Below are 20,486 nucleotides of genomic sequence, written 5' to 3' on the forward strand. Positions count from 1 at the left end.
TGGCTTTGTTTTAAAATGTTGATGGAAAAAGTGTAGAGAACATAATGAATACTATTTGCAGGGGCTTTTATAAGTCTTCTGGAGTAGGGGCAGAGCATGAGGGGTAGGAAGCTCAACTTTGAATTTCCAAATATTTACTTGCACAATTTCTGAGAGTTATGAGAAAAGGAGAGAAAGATAATCTAGAACATGGTTCTTGTCACCACCATCATTGCTAAGAAAAGTTAGGATTATTTACTGTTTCCTATTCTTTCCAAGTCAATTGATGAAGAACTTTCTTATTATCTTATCACTTAAAAAAAAATCTTCCTATCGCTATCTGGCAACTAACTACTGGAGAGTCATAAACTAATAGCTATGCTAATAGGAAGGCTACTGTGCACTGTAAGGATTAAAATATAAAACCTTAATCTCTTTTACCCTCTGGACTTGCATTCCCTCTTCTCATTGGGGTTCTGAATACTGTACAAGGAAGCCTGCTCACATCTTTTACTTTTTGAATGAACCCTTTTGTTTATAGCTCAAGTTAGTCAGTTTGAAAGAAAATAGTTTAGATGATATTACACACCTTCTATTATGTACTGTCAGAATTTTTAAGTTAGGAAGGACAACCATTTTTTGGGTGGTGGCAGAACTGTTGAATCCATGTCTGGTTTTTTGAAGTATTCTTTCTTTCAAAATTTGGATACTCTTATTTCTTATACTTATTTCCTAATGAATCTTTTTAAAGCTTCAAGTTTTAATTTTTACACAATGGAACAAGATATTATTAACTTGATGAGGCAAGTCTTAGTTACTAAAAATTGTAACTGCTATAACTAACTGGGACAAATCATAGCTGGCAGCTAAGCTCAAAGTTTAATCACGTCCAGCTCATATTAGCTGTTCCAGTCAGAGCTTGATGTGTTAAGTGACTCTACCGTCTGTGTGTGGGTGTCTCTGTGTATAAACATTCTGAGGCAAATTAATCTTTTTAGTGCTGCTTTGATTGAAAAAATTCAAGTGCTCCCCCCCCCCCCCCCCCCCATAATCAGATGAAGAAAGTGAAGTGAAAGTCGCTCAGTTATGTCTGACTCTTTGCGACCCCTTGGACTGTAGTCATGGAATTCTCCAGGCCAGAATACTGAAGTGGGTAGCCTTTTCCTTTAGGTGATGTCCCAACCCTCCCTACCCAGGTCTCCCACATTGCACATGGATTCTTTACCAGCTGAGCCACAAGGGAAGCCCAATTAGATGAAAGGAAAACTCAAAATTGGCTTAATGTGTTGATTTCAATTTATTGGTCTTATATCCTGAGATCTATCTAGTTCATTTTTAGTTCTAATACTTTTTTTTGTTTATTCCTTAGCATTACGCACATAGACAGTTTTTCATCTGTGAATGAAGACAGGTTTACTTCTTCCTTTCTAGTCTTTATGCCTGTAATTTCTTTCTCTTGCCTGCACAAGCTGGCTTAGAACCTTTAGTGCAATGTTGTAGAAGTGATGAAACCTATATCCTTGCCTTTACAGAAACCTTCCTTTGGGACTGTCTTCTTCCTATCCCTACAATATCCAGTGTCTTAAATCAGATTTGAAGTGTTCAGATGGATTGGAAAGAACAGTATTTAGGAGATAACGAATATACTACTCCTACAGTGTGAAGTTAGGGATTTGTGTTTTAGACTAAAGAATGCTGCAGCCAAGAGTGAGCTTGTCATCTATGACCTGTGTTTATTGTAGTAATACAGTCTGAGTGAAGATAATTTGAAGCGGACATACTCACATAGTAACTGTTGTAGGATGAGTTAAACATAGGGTGGAAGCTGGCTTTAAATAAATTAAAGGAGACCTTTATGAGAAAACAGGTAAGCCTACTATCAAACACCCACTCCCATCTTTTCCAAAACTAACAGTCTAAACCTTGCTAAATATTAGTATTGGGTGGCTTCAAGAAAAAGGGATAATCTTTTATTTGAAACTACTATCTTTTGACTTTATAGTTCAAATTGTGTGTTGTTTAGGAGTTTAACCAAAGAAATTGGATAGATAAAAGGAAACTTTTTGAAATTATTTTCCAGCTCATTAAATACAGTTCTTATGTGTTCAGAATGATCTTGTATTTTGCAAATTGCTACGTATCTAGTAAGTCAGGTGCCTACTTCCTATTACTTTTAAGTCAGCATATTAATAAGAGAAAGTAAGTATTGAAGAATACATCAGAAAGGGGAAGAACTACAAAGCCTATGTTAAAACCTAAAACTTTTATAGAGTATTGAAAAATAGTTCTGTTACTTGAGAGCTAGGTGTAAAGTGTGCTTTGCTGTTGGGAGTACTAGATGGGAGTGCTTTATTGCTGACATTTCATTTAAATTTTGTATTGTTTAGGTATTTGGATTTGAACTGCATTTTGGAGTTTACCAACATTTACAATGCCACCAGCAGTTGGAGGTCCAGTTGGATACACCCCCCCAGATGGAGGCTGGGGGTGGGCAGTGGTAGTTGGAGCTTTCATTTCCATCGGCTTCTCTTATGCGTTTCCCAAATCTATTACTGTGTTCTTCAAAGAAATTGAAAGTATATTTAATGCCACCACCAGTGAAGTGTCATGGATATCTTCCATCATGTTGGCTGTCATGTATGGTGGAGGTGAGTACCCACTAAGGCCTGTTGTTTTGATTTTCACTAAGCAACCAGATACTCTGTTTTAGGTAACTTTTTAAAAAATGTTTTATTCATGAGGTGTTTGAAATGATATTCCTTAAAGCTTTGTGTTTAAAATAATCACATTTTTAATTTTTATTAACAATGACAACTCTTGATTTGCTTGTTGCACTATAGTATTCCAAAAACAGAAATAAGAAATTGTTAGGTTTTGTTCCAGTTCAATATCATTGAACTTAAAAGCTCTTAGAAAAATTTCATATGCACAAGTGATTTTGCTTATTGCTTCTGCTAGATTCTTGATATAAATGTAAAGATTCTTTTTAATTGATGTTGGGAGGATTAAAGTAAATCAGGCTAACTTGAATATCACAGTTCAAAGTCTCAGGTAAAATCTTTTCATGGTGTTAGAATTAAAGAACTGGATAAAAATCCCCTCCTTGTTTTGTTCCTTTTGATGTAATTAGTTCTAAAGCATTTCAGCTGCATCTTAGCTTAAGTTTTATTATTTTTTACCCTTCTGTTTTCTTGGACATGTTGTAAAGGAGTGAAGGAAATGTGGAGAGTAACTTGCTTACCTTAGCATCATTTAAAATAACTGGGGTTACTTGTTTGCCTTGGAACATCAAATCACAATTTAAGATATAAAAGTCAAAACCTCCCATAATAATAAAATAAGTAGTTGCTTAGTTAGCAGAGATTCTAAAGTTAAGTGTATTTATTTACTGGGATTGACAGTTCACATGTTGATTATGTAGCCAAGCTTTCACTTTTTTTTAATGATAATAATTTAGTACCTCAGAGGAACTTCCCTGATAGCTCAGTTGGTAAAGAATCCACCTGCACTGCAGGAGACCCCAGTTGATTCCTGGGTCGGAAAGATCCATCGGAGAAGGGCTAGGCTACCCACTCCAATTATTGTTGGGCTTTCCTTGTGGCTCAGCTGGTAAAAAATCCACCCGCAATGCGGGAGACCTGGGTTTGATCCCTGGGTTGGGAAGATCCCCTGGAGAGAAGGGAAAGGCTACCCACTCTAGTATTCTGGCCTGGAGAATTCCACGGACTGTAGTATTAGTCCACGGGGTCACAAAGAGTTGGACATGACTGAGCGACTTCACTAGTACCTCAAATTATTTACATATAAGGCCTTTAAAGAGATTCTGTATTTTTAAAAAAAGAGACATTCTATATTTCATCTGTAAAACCTTAGCCTTAGGCTTCTAAACTGGTGGCAGATTCAACCTATATATATATATATATTTAACCTATATTTACCAAGCTGTACACACATATTCCTCACTAGGCTAGGTCTAAGTTATAGAGGACACACTGATATTGATTCCTTGAAAAGTCTGTAATCCTTGAGCCCTTGAAAAGTCTGTAACCCTGTTGAGACAATAATGTAGACAACTCATGAAATATTAAGTATTTGAAGTTATAATTTAGTTCAGTGCATAAATCTCATTGCACAGAAAAAGGGTAAGCTGGCTGCCTCAAGGGGAGAGAAAGTGGGAATGTAGATGGAAGATTTACTTTTTTTCTGCCGAATGTTTCTTTGTGCTTTTAAATTTTGAATGCATGCCTGTTTTGTCTGTTATAAGATTAAGTGCCTTTTTTTTTTTAAGATTTTTTTTTATGTAGGCCTTTTTAAAAGTCTGTTGAATTTCTTAAAGCATTGCTTCTGTTTTTCCAGAAGGCATGTGGAATCTTTGCTCCCAGTCCCCTGGAAGGGGAAGTCTTAACCACTGGGCCTACAGGAAAGTACCTAAAATTAAGTACTTTTAAAGAGACCAGAAGTTCTAAATTATATTACTTGCTTGTTTTTCATGAGTCCAGAGAAATTAAAAGGGATTTTGGACATTTTCTAGCTTCTGAGAACCATTAATTTTGGAGGCTCTGAACTCCATCTGCTAGAATTTCTAATCAGATTTTGACTCTGATGGCTTGAAGAAATTGATATAGATATTGTCTAGAGGTACTCAAGGTGTTCAGAGTATTTTTAAGCTGACTACAAACGACAGGTTCACATGTTGTAATTCTGAGAGCAAGAGCTTGAAAGCTGCTTGCATTTTGCATCAGAAGTAAGTGATGTCAGTAGTGCTGATTGCGCATGACACTTTTCTTTTGGGAAAACAGTTTCTTCTTTTGTTCTCACCCAGAGATAACTAGCACATTTCTTTGAATTTGTGTTATAATAGGCCTATAAACTGTACCATTCTCTATTTTTAATGATAGCTAATTGGGGCCATCCTTCCTAAAATAACTCAGAAAGACAAATTGCATATCAAGAGCCTCGTGGCATAATTTTTACCAAATGGGTTATTTTGTTTTGTTTGCCTCCTAGGTGGTAGGCCCCTTTAAGAATTATTTTTAAAACTGCCTTAACCTTTAACCTGTGCATTTGGGCCACGCCCTCAACCCTAATCATTTTTGCTGATAGGAGTGGTTTAGGGTTCATGCCTGCCTGCCTTCCTCCTTCCTTCCTTTTCTCTTAATTTCTTTTTTGTGTGCTTTGGTTCACAGATACATGCTGTTTCTTATTAAATTATATTTTTAAAGGAGAGGATCTTAGTTACCTACTCTTGGGTTGCTGGGTTTGTTTTCTTTTTTTTTTTTAGTTTTTCTCTTTTTTAACATGAAAGTATGAATTTACATATTTTTAGTTCCACAGTAATGTCATCTTAACATTCCTAACTTAAAATACTTCAAACTTTACAGCATTAACTTTTACTTAACAGTGTCAGCAAGGGGACAGTCTTTTTGGAGCTCTGTAATTCTGACTATACAAAAATCTGTTTAATGACTAGTGATATTTTTTCAATATTTAATTCTTTCATCATATACAAACTGTACATTCAAATTATTTCCAAACCAGCTGTGGCCTAATATTTTCATGAAGTGACTTAGAGGTTTGATGAAAACTTCTTTAGATACAACCCTAGTTGAGGCTGAAGTCTCTCGTGCAGCCATCTCTTGACCCACTTTTTTTTTTTGACCCAGACTTTTAAAGAGAATTGGTCCTCTGAAATACTAAGATATCAAAAGCTTTAATTACTTCTTGCGTGTTTATTGTATGTATGTATACATATATAGGGCTTCCTATGTGGCACAGCGGTAAAGAATCCGCCTGCCAATGCAGGAGATACAAGAGACTGGGTTTAATCCCTGGGTTGGGAAGATCCTCATGGAGAAGGAAATGACAACCCACTCCAGTATTCTTGCCTGGGAAATCCCACAGAGGAGTCTGGCAGGCTACAGTCCATGGGGTCGCACAGAGTCAGACACGACTGAACGTACACACATATACATAAGATACAGTGAAAAGAAAGTGAGGTCGCTCAGTCATGTCCGACTCTTTGTGACCCCGTGGACTGTAGCCTACCAGGCTCCTCCATCCGTGGGATTCTCCAGTCAAGAATACTGGAGTGGGTTGCCATTTCTTTCTCCAGGGGATCTTCCCGACCCAGGGATCGAACTAGGGTCTCCCACACTGCAGGCAGACGCTTTACCCTCTGAGCCACCAAGGAAGCCCCATACATATGGTATATACATACCATATTCAGAATATGTGTATTCTGCTTTTAAAAATAGACTTACTATCTTCTAGGGAGCTAAGGTAGAATAAACAGAATAATGTCAGAATTTACTGTGCTAAATTTGTATGTCTTCTGCTTTGTAACTCTGAAACCATAGTTCCAGAAACACATATGTAATGGAGAAAAAAACGGGATAGTTTCGAAACTTGGTTCTTGCTAGCTTTGTGACGTTGCAAGTTCAAATATCAGTTCTTCTCCTTGTGTCCCCTTCCCTGATGACCCTTGCAGTGACCCTTTCTTATTTGCAGTCAGGTGTCATGTAAACAAAGTTGTCATCTCCAAAGTCCAGAGCCATGAAGTAGGGATGTAAGTATTCTTATAAATAAATGAAATTCAGTGAATGTGGAATGTCATTCAAGTTTGTAATCAACAAATATTGTTAGTCTACTTAAAAGTTGTGTAACAGCTTTTGGAACATTGTTTGCTTTGGATAAGACTCATAATTAAGAGTTAAAAGGGGGAATTACAGTTTCAAGTAGAGAGGCCATTTGTATTCTTTTGTATTTGAAAAATACATAAAATGTACAAAATCTTTTTGTGATCCTTATATCACTACACGTTTATTTGGTTTCTTCTCTCATGTTAAAGAAAAACTGATTTTTTGGTATGCATATCTCTAGCAGAGAAAATTTAATCTTGTTTGCATTGTTAGACCTGATGATGTTTTGACCATTATCTGACTAAATCTCCTACGAACATTTTTTCATAGTTTTGGTGCCACAAAATAAAAGCACGGAACCAGGTTGAAAGGCATTCCATTCAATTCAGTACCTGATTAGGAACGGTTTTGTTTTAAATTTAGATGACCTAATCACAAAACTACTGAACTTGGAAAAAAGAATTATTTTTGCCTTTGCTTTTTCTTGTTTTTAAAAAATATGACACAAACCATATTATCTCATCAGTCTGCCTGTCCAAAAATATAAAGCAAACTTACTAAATATGTGTTGAGCATATCCTTGATAAATCAAGAAGCCTATGAACATGTTATCAAGGGCTTTTCAGCCTATTCTGCCTTATAAGAGAAAGATTAAGGATAGACTAGAATCTTATATTTTAGTATAATTCCATCCAATGTTTCAAGTCAGAGAAGGTACACAGTTAATGATTCTTTTACCATCTTTATTTTCCAGCACACATACCTATAAGATTATGAAATAATTACAGGCAACAATATTCTTATCATTGCCTTTATGTATCTGCTTATTTTGGAGGACTTGTCATTTAATGCAATGATCAATGCCTCTCTACTACTGAATTTTTGGTTATCTTTTAGGTCCTATCAGCAGTGCCCTGGTGAATAAATATGGCAGTCGTCCAGTCATGATTGTTGGTGGCATCTTGTCTGGCAGTGGCTTGATTGCTGCTTCCTTCTGTAACACTGTGCAGGAACTTTACTTTTCTGTTGGATTCGTTGGAGGTGAGTTGATTCATTTTCAAGCATTGATATATTGCTGGTTATTTGGTATTCACCTGCATTGGTCCTTCAGATCTTTTGAATCAAAGTCCCTCATAGAAATGATCATTTTGACAAGCTGTTAATTTAAGAGCAATAGAAAGTCAAATTTTTAAAGAAACTGCTGTCATACAGTAGGTATACATTGTTGAATAAATGAATGAATTGAAAGAAATCATTGTATCTCTTGTCCTAAGAATAGTCAGTGGTTGTAGATAAAATGTGTTCTGCAGTTTGTTTCAAGAGTGGTCACTGGTTACTGTTTCATTACCTTTTCCTCTTACCAGGGAAAAGACATCTATTGGAGCATCAGAGAGTATTAACATAAAGCAGGAATTATCTGGTACAACATCCAGGTTGTTCTCTATGAGTCTGCTTTTTTCTTGTTATATTTGCTAGTTTGTATTGTTGAGATTCCACATATAAGTGGTAACATAGAGTATTTGCCTTATTCTGTCTGACTTACTTCACAGCACAGTGCCCTCCAAGTCCATCCATGTTGTTGCAAATAGCAAATTTTTTTTATTTTTTTTTATGGCTGAGTAGTATTCAGTTGCATATATTTATCAATTGGATTTTCCCAGTGGTTCAGCGGTCAAGAATCTGCTTGCAGTGCAGGAGATGAAGGAGACACGTGTTTGATCCCTGGGTGGGGAAGATCCCCAGAGGAAGAATAATGCTGTGATGAACAGTGGGTTTCTTAATATTTCATATATATTTTAGAACTTTTTTGTTCTATTTCTGTGAAAAATGTCCTTGGGATTTTGATAGGGATTGCACTGAACGTGTAGGTTGCTTTAGGTAATAAGGAGATTTTGACAATGTTGATTCTTCCAGTCAATGAGCACAGAATATCTTTCCATTTTATTTGTATCTTTTTGAATTATATACCTCTTATTTTAATTTCTTTGTCTGGTTAAGTAATGCAAAATATGTCTCTGACATTTATTGTAATATATGATTCTTTTTTCTCTTCTCCTCAGGTCTTGGGCTTGCCTTCAACTTAAATCCGGCTTTGACCATGATTGGCAAGTATTTCTACAAGAGACGACCACTGGCAAATGGACTAGCCATGGCAGGCAGCCCTGTATTCCTCTCTACCCTGGCCCCCCTCAACCAGGCTTTCTTCATGATCTACGGCTGGAGAGGAAGCTTCCTAATTCTTGGGGGCTTACTATTAAACTGCTGTGTGGCTGGAGCTCTGATGAGACCAATAGGGCCCAAGCCAACCACTACAGAGAAAGAGAAGTCTAAAGGATCCCTTCAGGAAGCTGGAAAATATGAGACAAAAAAGGGGGCAAGTGATGCAAATACAGATCTCATTGGAGGAAACCCCAAAGAAGAGAAAAAATCAATCTTTCAAACACTTAATACATTCCTGGACTTAAGCCTGTTCAAGCACAGAGGCTTTTTGCTTTACCTGTCTGGAAATGTGCTCATGTTTTTTGGACTATTTACACCATTGGTCTTTCTTAGCAATTACGGCAAGAGTAAGCACTACTCTAGTGAGAAGGCTGCCTTCCTTCTTTCCATTCTGGCTTTTGTTGACATGGTAGCCAGACCTTCTATGGGACTTGTAGCCAACACAAAGTGGGTAAGACCTCGAGTTCAGTATTTTTTTGCTGCATCTATTATTGCAAATGGAATGTGTCATCTGGCAGCACCTTTATCCTCCACCTATGTCGGGCTCTGTATCTACGCGGGATTCTTTGGATTTGCTTTTGGGTGGCTCAGCTCAGTATTGTTTGAAACACTGATGGACCTTGTTGGACCCCAGAGATTCTCCAGTGCTGTGGGATTGGTGACCATTGTGGAGTGCTGTCCTGTACTCCTGGGGCCACCAGTTTTAGGTACAGTATGTCTCTATATTTCTGTGGTTCTATTAACATAAAACAGGCAGAGAAGATTAGGAAGGTAACAGAAACAAAAGTCAGTGAGCTGCCTGATAGTCCTTCTCATTTCTATGTCCTCAGTGCTGACATAGTGTTTATCATATAATTGCTCAAATACTTGAATTAAGGTGAATCATCAAATTGAAAGAAGAAATAAAAACTACAAACTTGTATTTATTAAAATAATTTAATAACAGTAGGTACCATAGGTACAGTAGGTGAGGGCTCATAGTATACCCGGAACTGTCCTACTAATCATTTTCTATATTCTGTCATATATTACAAGTCTATGATGTTGGACTATTACTGTTCTCATTTTATAAACCAAGAAATAGAGGCTTCTGAAAGTGAAATTACTTGCTTGCCCAGGATCACACAGCTCGTAAGTGACTATAAAACCTGATGTATTATTCTCTGAAGAATGCTAACCAGTTTACATTTAAAAATTATCATTAATAGAAAATACAACAGTAATTTTGACTTCTGGATGCGACTCATGCTTTTCAGATTATACAATATAAAGTCAGGAAGGATACATAACAGAAGACCCATTAACTGACCCGTCAAAATTTTTCTATCCTCTCTTTCCCTGTACCTAAGTGAAGTTGCTCAGTCGTGTCTGACTCTTGGTGACCCCATGGACTGTAGTCTACCAGGCTTCTCTGTCCATGGGATTTTCCAGCCAAGAGTACTGGAGTGGGTTACCATTTCCTTCTCCAGGGGATCTTCCCAACCCAGGGATCGAACCCAGGTCTCCCACATTGTAGGCAGACGCTTTACCATATGAGCCACTAGGGAAGCCCACCTAAGGAGACTAAATCCTGTCCATTTTTGCTTCCTAAATCTCTTATCTAATCTGCCCATTTTTCCTCCATCAGAACTACTATTCTTATCCATATCTTCTATCTGTAGGCTTCTAACTTTACCTGTATTTGCTCTAGCTGTTCTCCAGTCTCTTAGAACACTCCAGTTGCTTCCTGCGTTTTTAGGGTGAGGATCAGATTCCCTACTGTGGCTACTGCATGGGCCGGCCCGCCTCATTTTCCAGCCTCATTTCCTACCACTCCGTTAGCCCTCTGTGCTTCCCCTCTCACCTGGTGCTTCCTCCGACCACCTGCCTCAGCACTGGCTGTTCTCTGCCTGGATCCTTTTCCCATCTCCTTTCTCCTAGATTAACTCTTATCCTGTAAGTCTTGGTTAAGTTTACACTTTAAGAAAAGCCTTCCTGGGACTTCCCTGGTGGTCCGGTGACTAAGTCTCCTTGCTCCCAATGCAGGGGGCCTGGGTTTAATCCCTGGTTGGGGAGCTAGATCCCACATGCTACAACTAAGAGTTCGAATGCCACAACTAAAGATCCTGTGTGCCACAACTAAGACCTGGTGCAGTCAAATAAATTTTTTTCAAGATAAAAACTTCCTGGTACTGAGTTTCACACTGGGGTGAACTATTTTGTTAGCATGTTTTAAGGCTTAAACAGAAAACGGCAAGCAATAAAATAACTTGTTATCCCACCACACAGAGACCATTGCTGGTAGCTAATTTGCTATTTGGGGGAACAGATAAAAGCACATATTCTTTCAAAGAAAATGTGTGCAGTGCCATAAATGACCTTTTGTAACCTCTCTGCACTGATTACATACATTGCAATCAATTTCCTTAAAGAGAAAAAATATTTTTAATGCCTGCTTATTATAAAACTGTACCCTTCGAGGCTCCTCTATCCATGGGATTTCCCAGGCAAGAATACTGGGGTGGGTTGCTGTTTTCTCCTCCAGGGGATGTTCCTGATCCAGGAATCAAACCCATGTCTCCTGCATTGGAAGGTAGATTCTTCACCAGCGAAAGCCACCAGGGAAGCCCTGTCCTAAATAGAGTTTCAACCAACCCCCAGCAGTTTTTTTGTTTTTTTTTTAATTTTTTTTTTCCATTTAATAAATATTTACCAAGAAAAGAAAAGCCTTCCTGACCTTTCTTACTGGCCCAAACCCCCTATTTTCTGCCTTCAAACATTCCTGTAGCACTTGTCACAGTCTGTGTGGTTACTGCTGAACTATGGATGTGATCTCCTTTGCTCACTCTTAACTCAGGGCTTAGCAGACCCAGGGCTATATTGATATATAGAAACTAAGTATTGATGAGTGAGTGATGCCCTGCATTGGAAAACCATATGAAATCATATTTGAATTGGTTATTACATCCTTTATATGTGTAGAGTTTTCCAAAGTATCTTAATATTAGTTTGATGAGTTGCTAATAAGTTTCTTTAATATCAGACCTCATAAAAACTTGAATAGAAAAGACTATGGTGTGTCATTTCCAAATTTACTTGACTATGGAAACATTAGGGAGGTAGCCTGAAGCACAGAAGTTATAGGTGCACGCCTCAGATTCAGACTCCCTGGGTTTAAAGCCAGCCTGTTTCACTTAAAACTTTGTGACCTTCCTTAAAGTTTCTGTACTTCAGCTTTTATGTTATATACAATGGTAATGATGATAGAATCTTCCTGTTGTGAGGTTAGAATGGTGGAAAGCATTGCTGTTAGTTAATGTTTTAGCAGAGGATGAGTGTCCCCAGGAATGCTTTTTGGGAAATGCTGATGTCTGAAAAAGTGCATTGGCCTGGGAGACTGGAATTACCTCTGTGGCCTTGGGCAAGATTCCTAAACCTCTTTTGAGCAAATTTTTCCATTGTATATTGAGAAAACGGATTCTAAGTGATCTCAAGTGTTAGTCACTCAGCTGTATCCAACTCTTTGGACCATAGCCTGCCAGGCTTCTCTGTCCATGGGATTCTCCAGGCAAGAATACTGGAATAGGTTGCTGTTCCCTTCTCCAGGGGATCTTCTTGACCCAGGGATCAAATACAGGTTTCCTGCATTGCAGGCAGATTCTTTACTGTCTGATCCACTAGAGAGCCCCAGGTGATCTCAAGGACATTGCAATTCAAAATTACCATGATTTAATCATTTTCAAGTTGCTAATGTGCGGGGACACCCCAAATCAGTGTGATGACATAGACAAAAGATCAAATAATTTGGAGCATTTATGTCAAAAATTTATGTCATAAATTTGTCATTTATGAGCTCTTTGAATGGATCATTAAACTTTATTTGGGAAAGGTATAATTGTTAATCCTCATAACTTTTTTTTTTTACATTCTCAGGTCGTCTCAATGACATATATGGAGACTACAAATACACATACTGGGCATGTGGCATAATCCTTATTGTTGCAGGCATCTATCTTTTCATTGGCATGGGCATCAATTACCGACTTCTTGAAAAAGAACAAAAAGCTGAGCAGCAGCAGAAAAAAGAAGGTAAAGAGGAGGAGACCAATGTAGATGCTGCTGAGAAGCCAAAAGAAGTCACCGATGCAGCAGAATCTCCAGAGCATAAAGCCACAGAAGGAGATCCCAAAGAGGCGGAGAGTCCAGTTTGAACCTGTGGGACTGAAGGGTAAATGGTGCAGCTTATGACCCAAAATATTCTATTGGCCTGTGATCTACCAGTGGTGCTCAATGCAAATACTGGACATTTCTGTGGGAATCATACCAGGGGTTTATTGATGGAATTTTTGTTTCACTCCTTACCAGTAGTCTGGATTAAAAATGCCTAGCCTTGGGAAGGGAGTGGTTGAAAAGAATGAGAAAAGGAAGTCAGTTTGTGTGTTTGTTTCTTTGTTTAAATCTTTGCTTTTAACAGTGTCATGAAGATTATAATACGTGCCTTAATTAAGTTTTAGTCTTTAGGGAGCCTTAACTATTAACTATTCCGCTTAAATCATCCATTTTCAGTGTTCCGTTACAAATAAAAATAACTGCTTTGAGGCAAATCTAAAATTTTAAATTAATTTTGTTTCATATTGTCACTAGAAGATTTGAAAGTTGGGGGTTTTATAAAATCCTGACTAAAATATTTTCTTAGCATCAATAGTTGCTTGGCATATGTGCCTGCTAGATATGTATTTAGGAAATTTAAGGCATGAAACTGAAAACATCTTGGCTTTTCTAGATGCATTGTACTCATCATCACCCCTCCAGTATCTTTTCTTGGGTTGCTTATTAGAAGTCAAGTGCTTGAGAGCTGATTTCATTAAATTACTATTTTTGTTCCCCTTTCCAAAGATACATTTTGCATAGTCATACATAATTGCCCCCTTTGAGATTACATACTGTTTTTTTTTTCACTGTAAAAATTAGTATTAAAATACACAACTATGTATTAGTGCCCCCTCACTAAATTAAATGTAGAAAGATCCATTCATACAGCAGCTGAATTCAGCTTAAATTTTTCCAAAGCTTCAGTTAAACTGTGAGACCTGGAATCTTTTTTTGTTGCTGTTTTCCTGGAGTTTTAATTACCCCTTTGCTTCCTAGTGGTTTCATTCATAGCCACATCCATCTTAGCACGAGTGTGAGACGGGCAGTCTGTAGTGTTTGCTGATTAAAGAGAACCACAGAGCTCTGGCCCACACAAACCAGCAGGGGTAAGATTGGGAGGGAAGTTGCTATTTTTGCTTATCAATAAATAACTCCTTTTCTTTTTCTGATAAGGCCTTAAAGGTAATTATGTTTTGCTTAGAATTATTGGACATATTCTTATTCTTCACACAACCCTAAAGATTTTGTAACCCTTTTTCACTTTATCTGAAATGTAAAGAAATGGGTTTAGTATACAGATAGGGAGGGGGACAGGCCAGAATGAAAACTGTAAAATTTTTTTTAACCTAGTATCTTGCAGCAGGAAGATAATGTTAGACATTCAATGAATTATATTCAATGCATTTTAAAATATTGCGGTTGACAGTGTGAAAGTATAGACATAAAACCTTATTTAACAGGCTGGCTTTTTAAAATAAAAATTTTCTTTCTCTTTTCTTTTTTTTAAGGAATGTTTCTTCCAAATGTTTATTTTCTTGAGGAAAATATTGTGTGTCTTCATTTTCATTATCAAGATTCAATCTGGCCCTCGCTAATGTTAAATAATTCAGCACATGTGCATTGGCATTTGTGTACATGGCTTATTTTGATTTTTCTCCTTAACCTCTTCTTCTAGGCAAGCAGGAGAGAAATTAAACTACTTCTCTGAAAGCGTTTTGAAAGCAGAGCAGCTAATCTTAAGGACACAATGAAAACTCTCTTTCTGTGCTCAGGTATCATGGCAGATGGAGGAGAAATTTTAGGGGAGAAGCCTGCTGTGATTGTTGACAGGCTTGGCTCCAGTTTGGACTCTGCCATTTTCCACAGACCTAACCTCTGTATGCCTCCTTCCCTTTCTATAAAAATGAGGATCACCCTAAGTAGAGTAATACAAGTGAAAAATGTGGGGCGGGGGAGTAAACCAGGAGTCTAAGATTATTTTCCCCCATCCCAGGTGTTAAGCTACATCCATACATGGGGCCCTGCTTAGTTTGTTTCCACTAACTGAAACTTGTTAGTGAAATGATGAAATTCTGGTGCAGAATGATCATCATTTATTGGGAGGAAGGGCTCTGAAGTTGCTGTATTCGGAAGCAAAAGGTTAAAAACTGGCTCAAAGCTGGACTAAACAAAACCTTTTACCACCCAATCCAACTCTGACTTTTTCCCACTGAAGACACAGGCTTAAGGGATTTATTCAGGATCAGTTTTGGTAACAGAGCCAACACTAAAGCCCAGTATAGGCCTACTCTGCCATCTAGTCCTTGCTAACAATCAGCTAATCCTCTCGTGTTGCAGTGCTCTTTTCAACACTTGATGCATCTGAGCTTTCTGACTGGGCAGTCTGTTGTCCCTTGCTCCATGTGAGGACTGACTAGACTTCTTTTTTTTTTTTACTAGACTTCTTAAGTTTTATTTCAGTTGACAGAGTTTCAGTGGCTGCTCTGGGAAAACAGAGTACCTGCCTATCCTTGCTTCCCTCTGTCCCACACTCTGTTAAAGTCAGAAAACATAGCTCTCTAGATTCTTGTGCCCAAAGAGGCTTGGGACTGGTCAAGAGTATGCTCTGAAATAGTCTCAATTCAAAGCTGAAAAATTGTTTAAGAAACTGGTAGACTGGATAGTTGCAGATGATCATGGCAACAAGACCATATTATCACATTATAGTCATTTTTTGAGAACTGAAATAATCTTAACCTATTCAAAATAATTTCTACAAAAAGTATTCAGAAAAGGATGATGCTAAAAACAAACTATAGAAAATTCAGGGAGGTATTTTTATCCCTGATTTAATCACACTGATGAATAATCTTATTCTTGTTTTATTATATTGAATTTCAGATTGATAAATTCAGAATTGGTTTATATGAAAAACCTCAATGTCCAGGTTTAACATGTCCCCTAGGAAATGGTTCATAGTATAGTAAATTTAATTATCAGGTGTGCATCACCCGCCCCCTTGTCGTTGGAAAGATGAGGAAAGGTGAACAGTGTATGTCCATCTTTGCGGCATGGCTTGTTTTAATAATCAGATCAGGTACTTGAAGAAAGAGGTTAATGACAGACTTTGGCTGCTATGAAAACTTGTAAGGAAGTGATGGCCGAAGCTTGCCTGGCTCACCCAAATGTAAGCAATTAAGTCAAGTTGCTTCAGATTAGAAGCATCTAAGGAGGTTTCAAATACATCATTCCTGAAATGTGTTTTAGCTTTAGGATTTCAGATTCAGCCATCCTTTCCCCCACTTAGTCTGGGCCGTTGTGACAGTCATTCAGTAGAATGTTTCTTCTCGGCTATACAGCACTGATTTACTTTTTGCTGGCTTTTTACTGTGACTTGCTAGAAGACACTGGAATAGCTAGCAAAGAAATCACAGCCTACTGGTTGTTCAACAGTATAGACTGCCAGGGTTCAAACAAAGGCTATGTGACCTCAAACCTAACCATCAGGTGTTTTCTTCTGTAAAGGTGTTAATAATTAATGCCATCCTTCGCCCCAGGGCTGTCATGAAGTTTAGTTGATATGTGACAGCTTGTATTAGGCAAGGGCTTAATAAGTGTAAGCACCTATTTAAAAAAAAATATATATATATATATATATATATCTCAAAGATATGTAGTACTTGCGGAAAAATTGAGCTCTTCTAATTCCCAAGGTGGGTGGAGCCTCACAGAGGATAGTTGGGAGTGACTCTTAAAGGTAAGACTGTTAGCTAAATGATCAAACTCCTTTTAGACCTATCCTCCTTTTAGCCTTACAAATGTAATGGTCCCTGTTTGGTAGTGAATGGAAACTAACACCGCATGCGAGTGGTGCTCTTTAAGTAGGGAGGTTTGAATCCCAAAGCCCTTGGTCGGGGAGGAGCTAAGATGGTGGAGGAATTGGACAGGGAGAGCACTTTCTCTCCTACAAATTCATCAAAAGAACATTTGAACGCTGACCAAAGCCCTTGGTCTTTGTACACTGCCCCTACAAGGAAGAGGCACCTGATTAGTAAATGATAATCCTTTTCCTTCAAGATTTGTGATGATTCTAAAAGGAGCAGAAATATAATGAGCAGCCAGTCATGACTGAAGTCCTCTCTACCTAGTTCTTAAATGTAAATCTTCTTAATGTAAACTGAAAGATTGATGAGCTTTGAATTTTATCCTACTACATTGATACATGATTTAAATAATAAATTGTCATCAGTTGGTGGCTGAATAAATTGGTACAACATACTGGCAAAGTTTTGCTGCTTTTATTGACTACACAAAAGCCTTTGTGTGGATCACAACAAACTGGAAAATTCTTAAAGAGATGAGAATACCAGACCACCTGACCTGCCTCCTGAGAAATCTGTATGCAGGTCAAGAAGCAACAGTTAGAAAGGGACATGGAAAAATTGACTGGTTCCAAATTGAAAAAGGAAGGCTGTATATTGTCACTCTGCTTGTTTTAACTTATATGCAGGGTATGTCATGCGAAATGCCAGGCTGGATGAAGCACAAGCTGGAACCAAGATTGCCAGGAGAAATATCAATAACCTCCGGTATGCAGGTAACACCACCCTTATGGCAGAAAGCAAAGAAGAACTAAAGAGCCTCTTGATGAAAGTGAGAGAGGAGAGTGAAAAAGCTGGCTTAAAACTCAACAGTCAGAAAACTAAGATCATGGCATCTGGTTCCATCACTTCATGGCAAATAGATGGGGAAAGAGTGGAAACAGTGACAGACTTTCCTTGGGCTCTAAAATCACTGCAGATAGTGACTGCAGCCGTGAAATTAAAAGACGATTGCTCTTTGGAAGGAAGACTATGACAAACCTAGACAGCATATTAAAGCCAAGTGCTGAAGAATTGATGCTTTTGAACTGTGGTGTGGGAGAAGACTCTTGATAGTTCCCTGGACTGCAAGATCAAACCAGTCCGTCCTGAAGGAAATCAGTCCTGAATATACATTGGAAGGGCTGAAGCTGAAGCTGAAGCTCCAATACTTTGGGCACATGATGCGAAGAACTGACTCATTTGAAAAGACCCTGATGCTGGGAAAGACTGAAGGTGGGAGGAGAAGGGGACAACAGAGGATGAGATGGTTGGATGACATCAACTCGATGGACATGAGTTTGAGCAAACCGGGAGTTGGTGATGGACAAGGAAACCTGGCGTGCTACAGTCCATGGGGTTGCAAAGAGTCGGACACGACTGAGCAACTTAACTGAACTACTAGTTCCCAAGCACTCTTCCAAGTTTTAAGAATCTAGTCATGAACAAAATAATGTCTTTACATGCATGCATCCTACTTTGTAGTAACGGAAAGCAGGCACTGAAGAGTAAGTTATAAGGAAAACAGCAATATGGATATAAGATAAAACCTTCATTAATTCATTCACCTAAATAGGAATTTTGAAAGTTTGGAGTGCTATCTATGTGCTTATCTGGTTTCTAGATAGAAGGGATAACAATGATCAGAGTCTAGTTCCTGGCACCCACAGCTTCTATTCTAGCGGGAAGACTGCATAGTAAGTGCTGTGACAGGACATCACGTGGAGAAGTCTCTAACCCAACCTCAGGAGGGCCTAAAGAGGACAAAAGTATATACTCTTGAGCAAGTTAATTTCTCTGAGCCTCTTTGGTAAATTAAACATAATTATTGTGAGGATTGTGAATGTACACTGCATACAGCTGAATGAACAGCAGTATTAATTGAGCCCATAGTAGCTTTAAAAGTTAAACAGTGTCAGGTGTCATCAACCAGAACAATCAATCACTGGAGTACACAAAGGCCTTTCCAGTATATCGTCTGATTCATGCAATATCCTAGGGTGTGTGTTGTGTGTGTGCTCAGTCACTGAGTCGTGTCCCATTCTTTGTAACCTTATGAACTGTAGCTTGCCAAGCTCCTCTGTCCATAGGATTTCCAGGCAAGAATGCAGGAATGGGTTGCCATTTCCTACTCCAGGGGATCTTCCTGACCCAGGGATTGAACCGCTGTCTCTTGCATCTCCTGCATTGGCAGGCAGATTGTTTACCACTGCACCACCAGTGGGTATAAATGAAAAAATACCCTTTAACTGGGTTTTACCACTCTTCCCAACCCCTGCATACAGCTCAGCTGCTGGAGCTGAAGGTTGTACTGGATGGAAGTTTGGAAACACAAGAATGAGAAAGGTTGTATCCTGGGTAATCTTGAAAGATGAATAAAGACCAATCACTTGGACTCTGCACCAATGCTCCTGACCCCAATGAATTCACAATCTGACTTACAGTCCTTTTCCTTGGCTTCAGAATGCATAATGTGATTTCTTTACTTGTGAGATTTCCTTTTCTAATGTGCTTTACTGATTCCGGAATTAAAAGTTTGCATTTCCGGAGCTTACTCTGGCCAGGTCCCAAGTGGAAGTGGCTAGAAGCCATTAAGAAGCCAGGAGGTGATTAAAAATCACCTGGTGTGCCGACAATCTGTGTGTCCATAGTTATCAAGAGAAGGTTTGTAACAGTTCTTGTCATTGTGGTCTATCTTTCCCTATCTTATTTTGTTTTCCTTTGAAACCAAAACAAATGTGTGTGCCTGCTAAGTCGCTTCAGTTGTGTCCAGCTCTTTGCAACTCATGGACTCCCCGGGCTCATCTGTCAATGGGATTCTTCGGGCAAGAACACTGACTGGAGTGGGTTGCCATTTCCTTCTCCAGGAGATCTTTCCCAGCCAGAGACTGAACCCCTGTCTCTTGCGTCTCTTGCATTGGCAGGTGGGTGCTTTCGTGTTGTGCTGTGCTTAGTTGTTCAGTCGCGTCCGACTCTGTGACCCCATGGCCTGTAGCCCGCCAGGCTCCTTTGTCCATGGGAGTCTCCAAGCAAGAATACTAGAGCGGGTTGCGGTGCCCTCTCCAGGATCTTCCCAACCCACAGACTGAACCCAGGTCTCCTGCACTGCAGGTAGATTCTTTACCGTCAGAGCCACTAGGGAAGCCCAAGTATACTGGAGTGGGTATCCTAAGCGTTCTCCAGGGGATCTTTCCGACCCAGGAATGAAACCGGGGTCTGCTTTTATGATAGGCCTTATTTATATATATACTTTTCAGCATGGGAACTTTAGAGACTTTTTGGTAACAACCTTTTAAGTTCCCAGTGCTATCTTATTTCTCAGATGCTAAGAATGAGCATAAACAAGGACACCTTGCAATGCAGGGGATGCAGAGATAGGTTCTATCTCTGGATGGGGAACTAACATGCCACATGCATGGAGCAACTAAGCCAAAAAAACCCCGAAAAACCCTTGGGAGTCCTTGTTCCACAAGGAAAGATCCCCCATGATGCAATGAACATCTTGTGTGCCACAATTAAGACCTGATACAGCCAAATAAATCAGTTAACTTTTAAAAATGAGCATAAACAGGCCTGCAGCAGACAGAACTGTGAGCCTAAACTACCTGCGCCCCAGCCCCTCCACACCTCCCCATTCCCACCCCACATTCCTCTTTGGTTGCCCAAATATTTAGACTTG

At 38.8% G+C, this 20,486-nt stretch overlaps 1 protein-coding gene across 1 annotated transcript in view; it reads left to right on the forward strand.

Moving 5' to 3' along the window:
• Nucleotides 1-17,225, forward strand: part of SLC16A1 (solute carrier family 16 member 1) — a 32,726-nt gene extending 15,501 nt beyond the window's left edge. The window contains exons 2-5 of the mRNA XM_061121124.1: nucleotides 2,367-2,627; nucleotides 7,515-7,658; nucleotides 8,678-9,544; nucleotides 12,750-17,225. Of these exons, the coding sequence (XP_060977107.1) occupies nucleotides 2,411-2,627; nucleotides 7,515-7,658; nucleotides 8,678-9,544; nucleotides 12,750-13,027 (1,506 nt within the window). The 5' untranslated portion in view covers nucleotides 2,367-2,410 and the 3' untranslated portion in view covers nucleotides 13,028-17,225. The remainder of the gene's footprint in view (nucleotides 1-2,366; nucleotides 2,628-7,514; nucleotides 7,659-8,677; nucleotides 9,545-12,749) is intronic.
• The last annotated feature ends 3,261 nt before the right edge of the window (nucleotides 17,226-20,486 follow it).

This window comes from Dama dama, chromosome 20, assembly GCF_033118175.1.
Source record: "Dama dama isolate Ldn47 chromosome 20, ASM3311817v1, whole genome shotgun sequence".
NCBI lineage: Eukaryota > Metazoa > Chordata > Mammalia > Artiodactyla > Cervidae > Dama > Dama dama.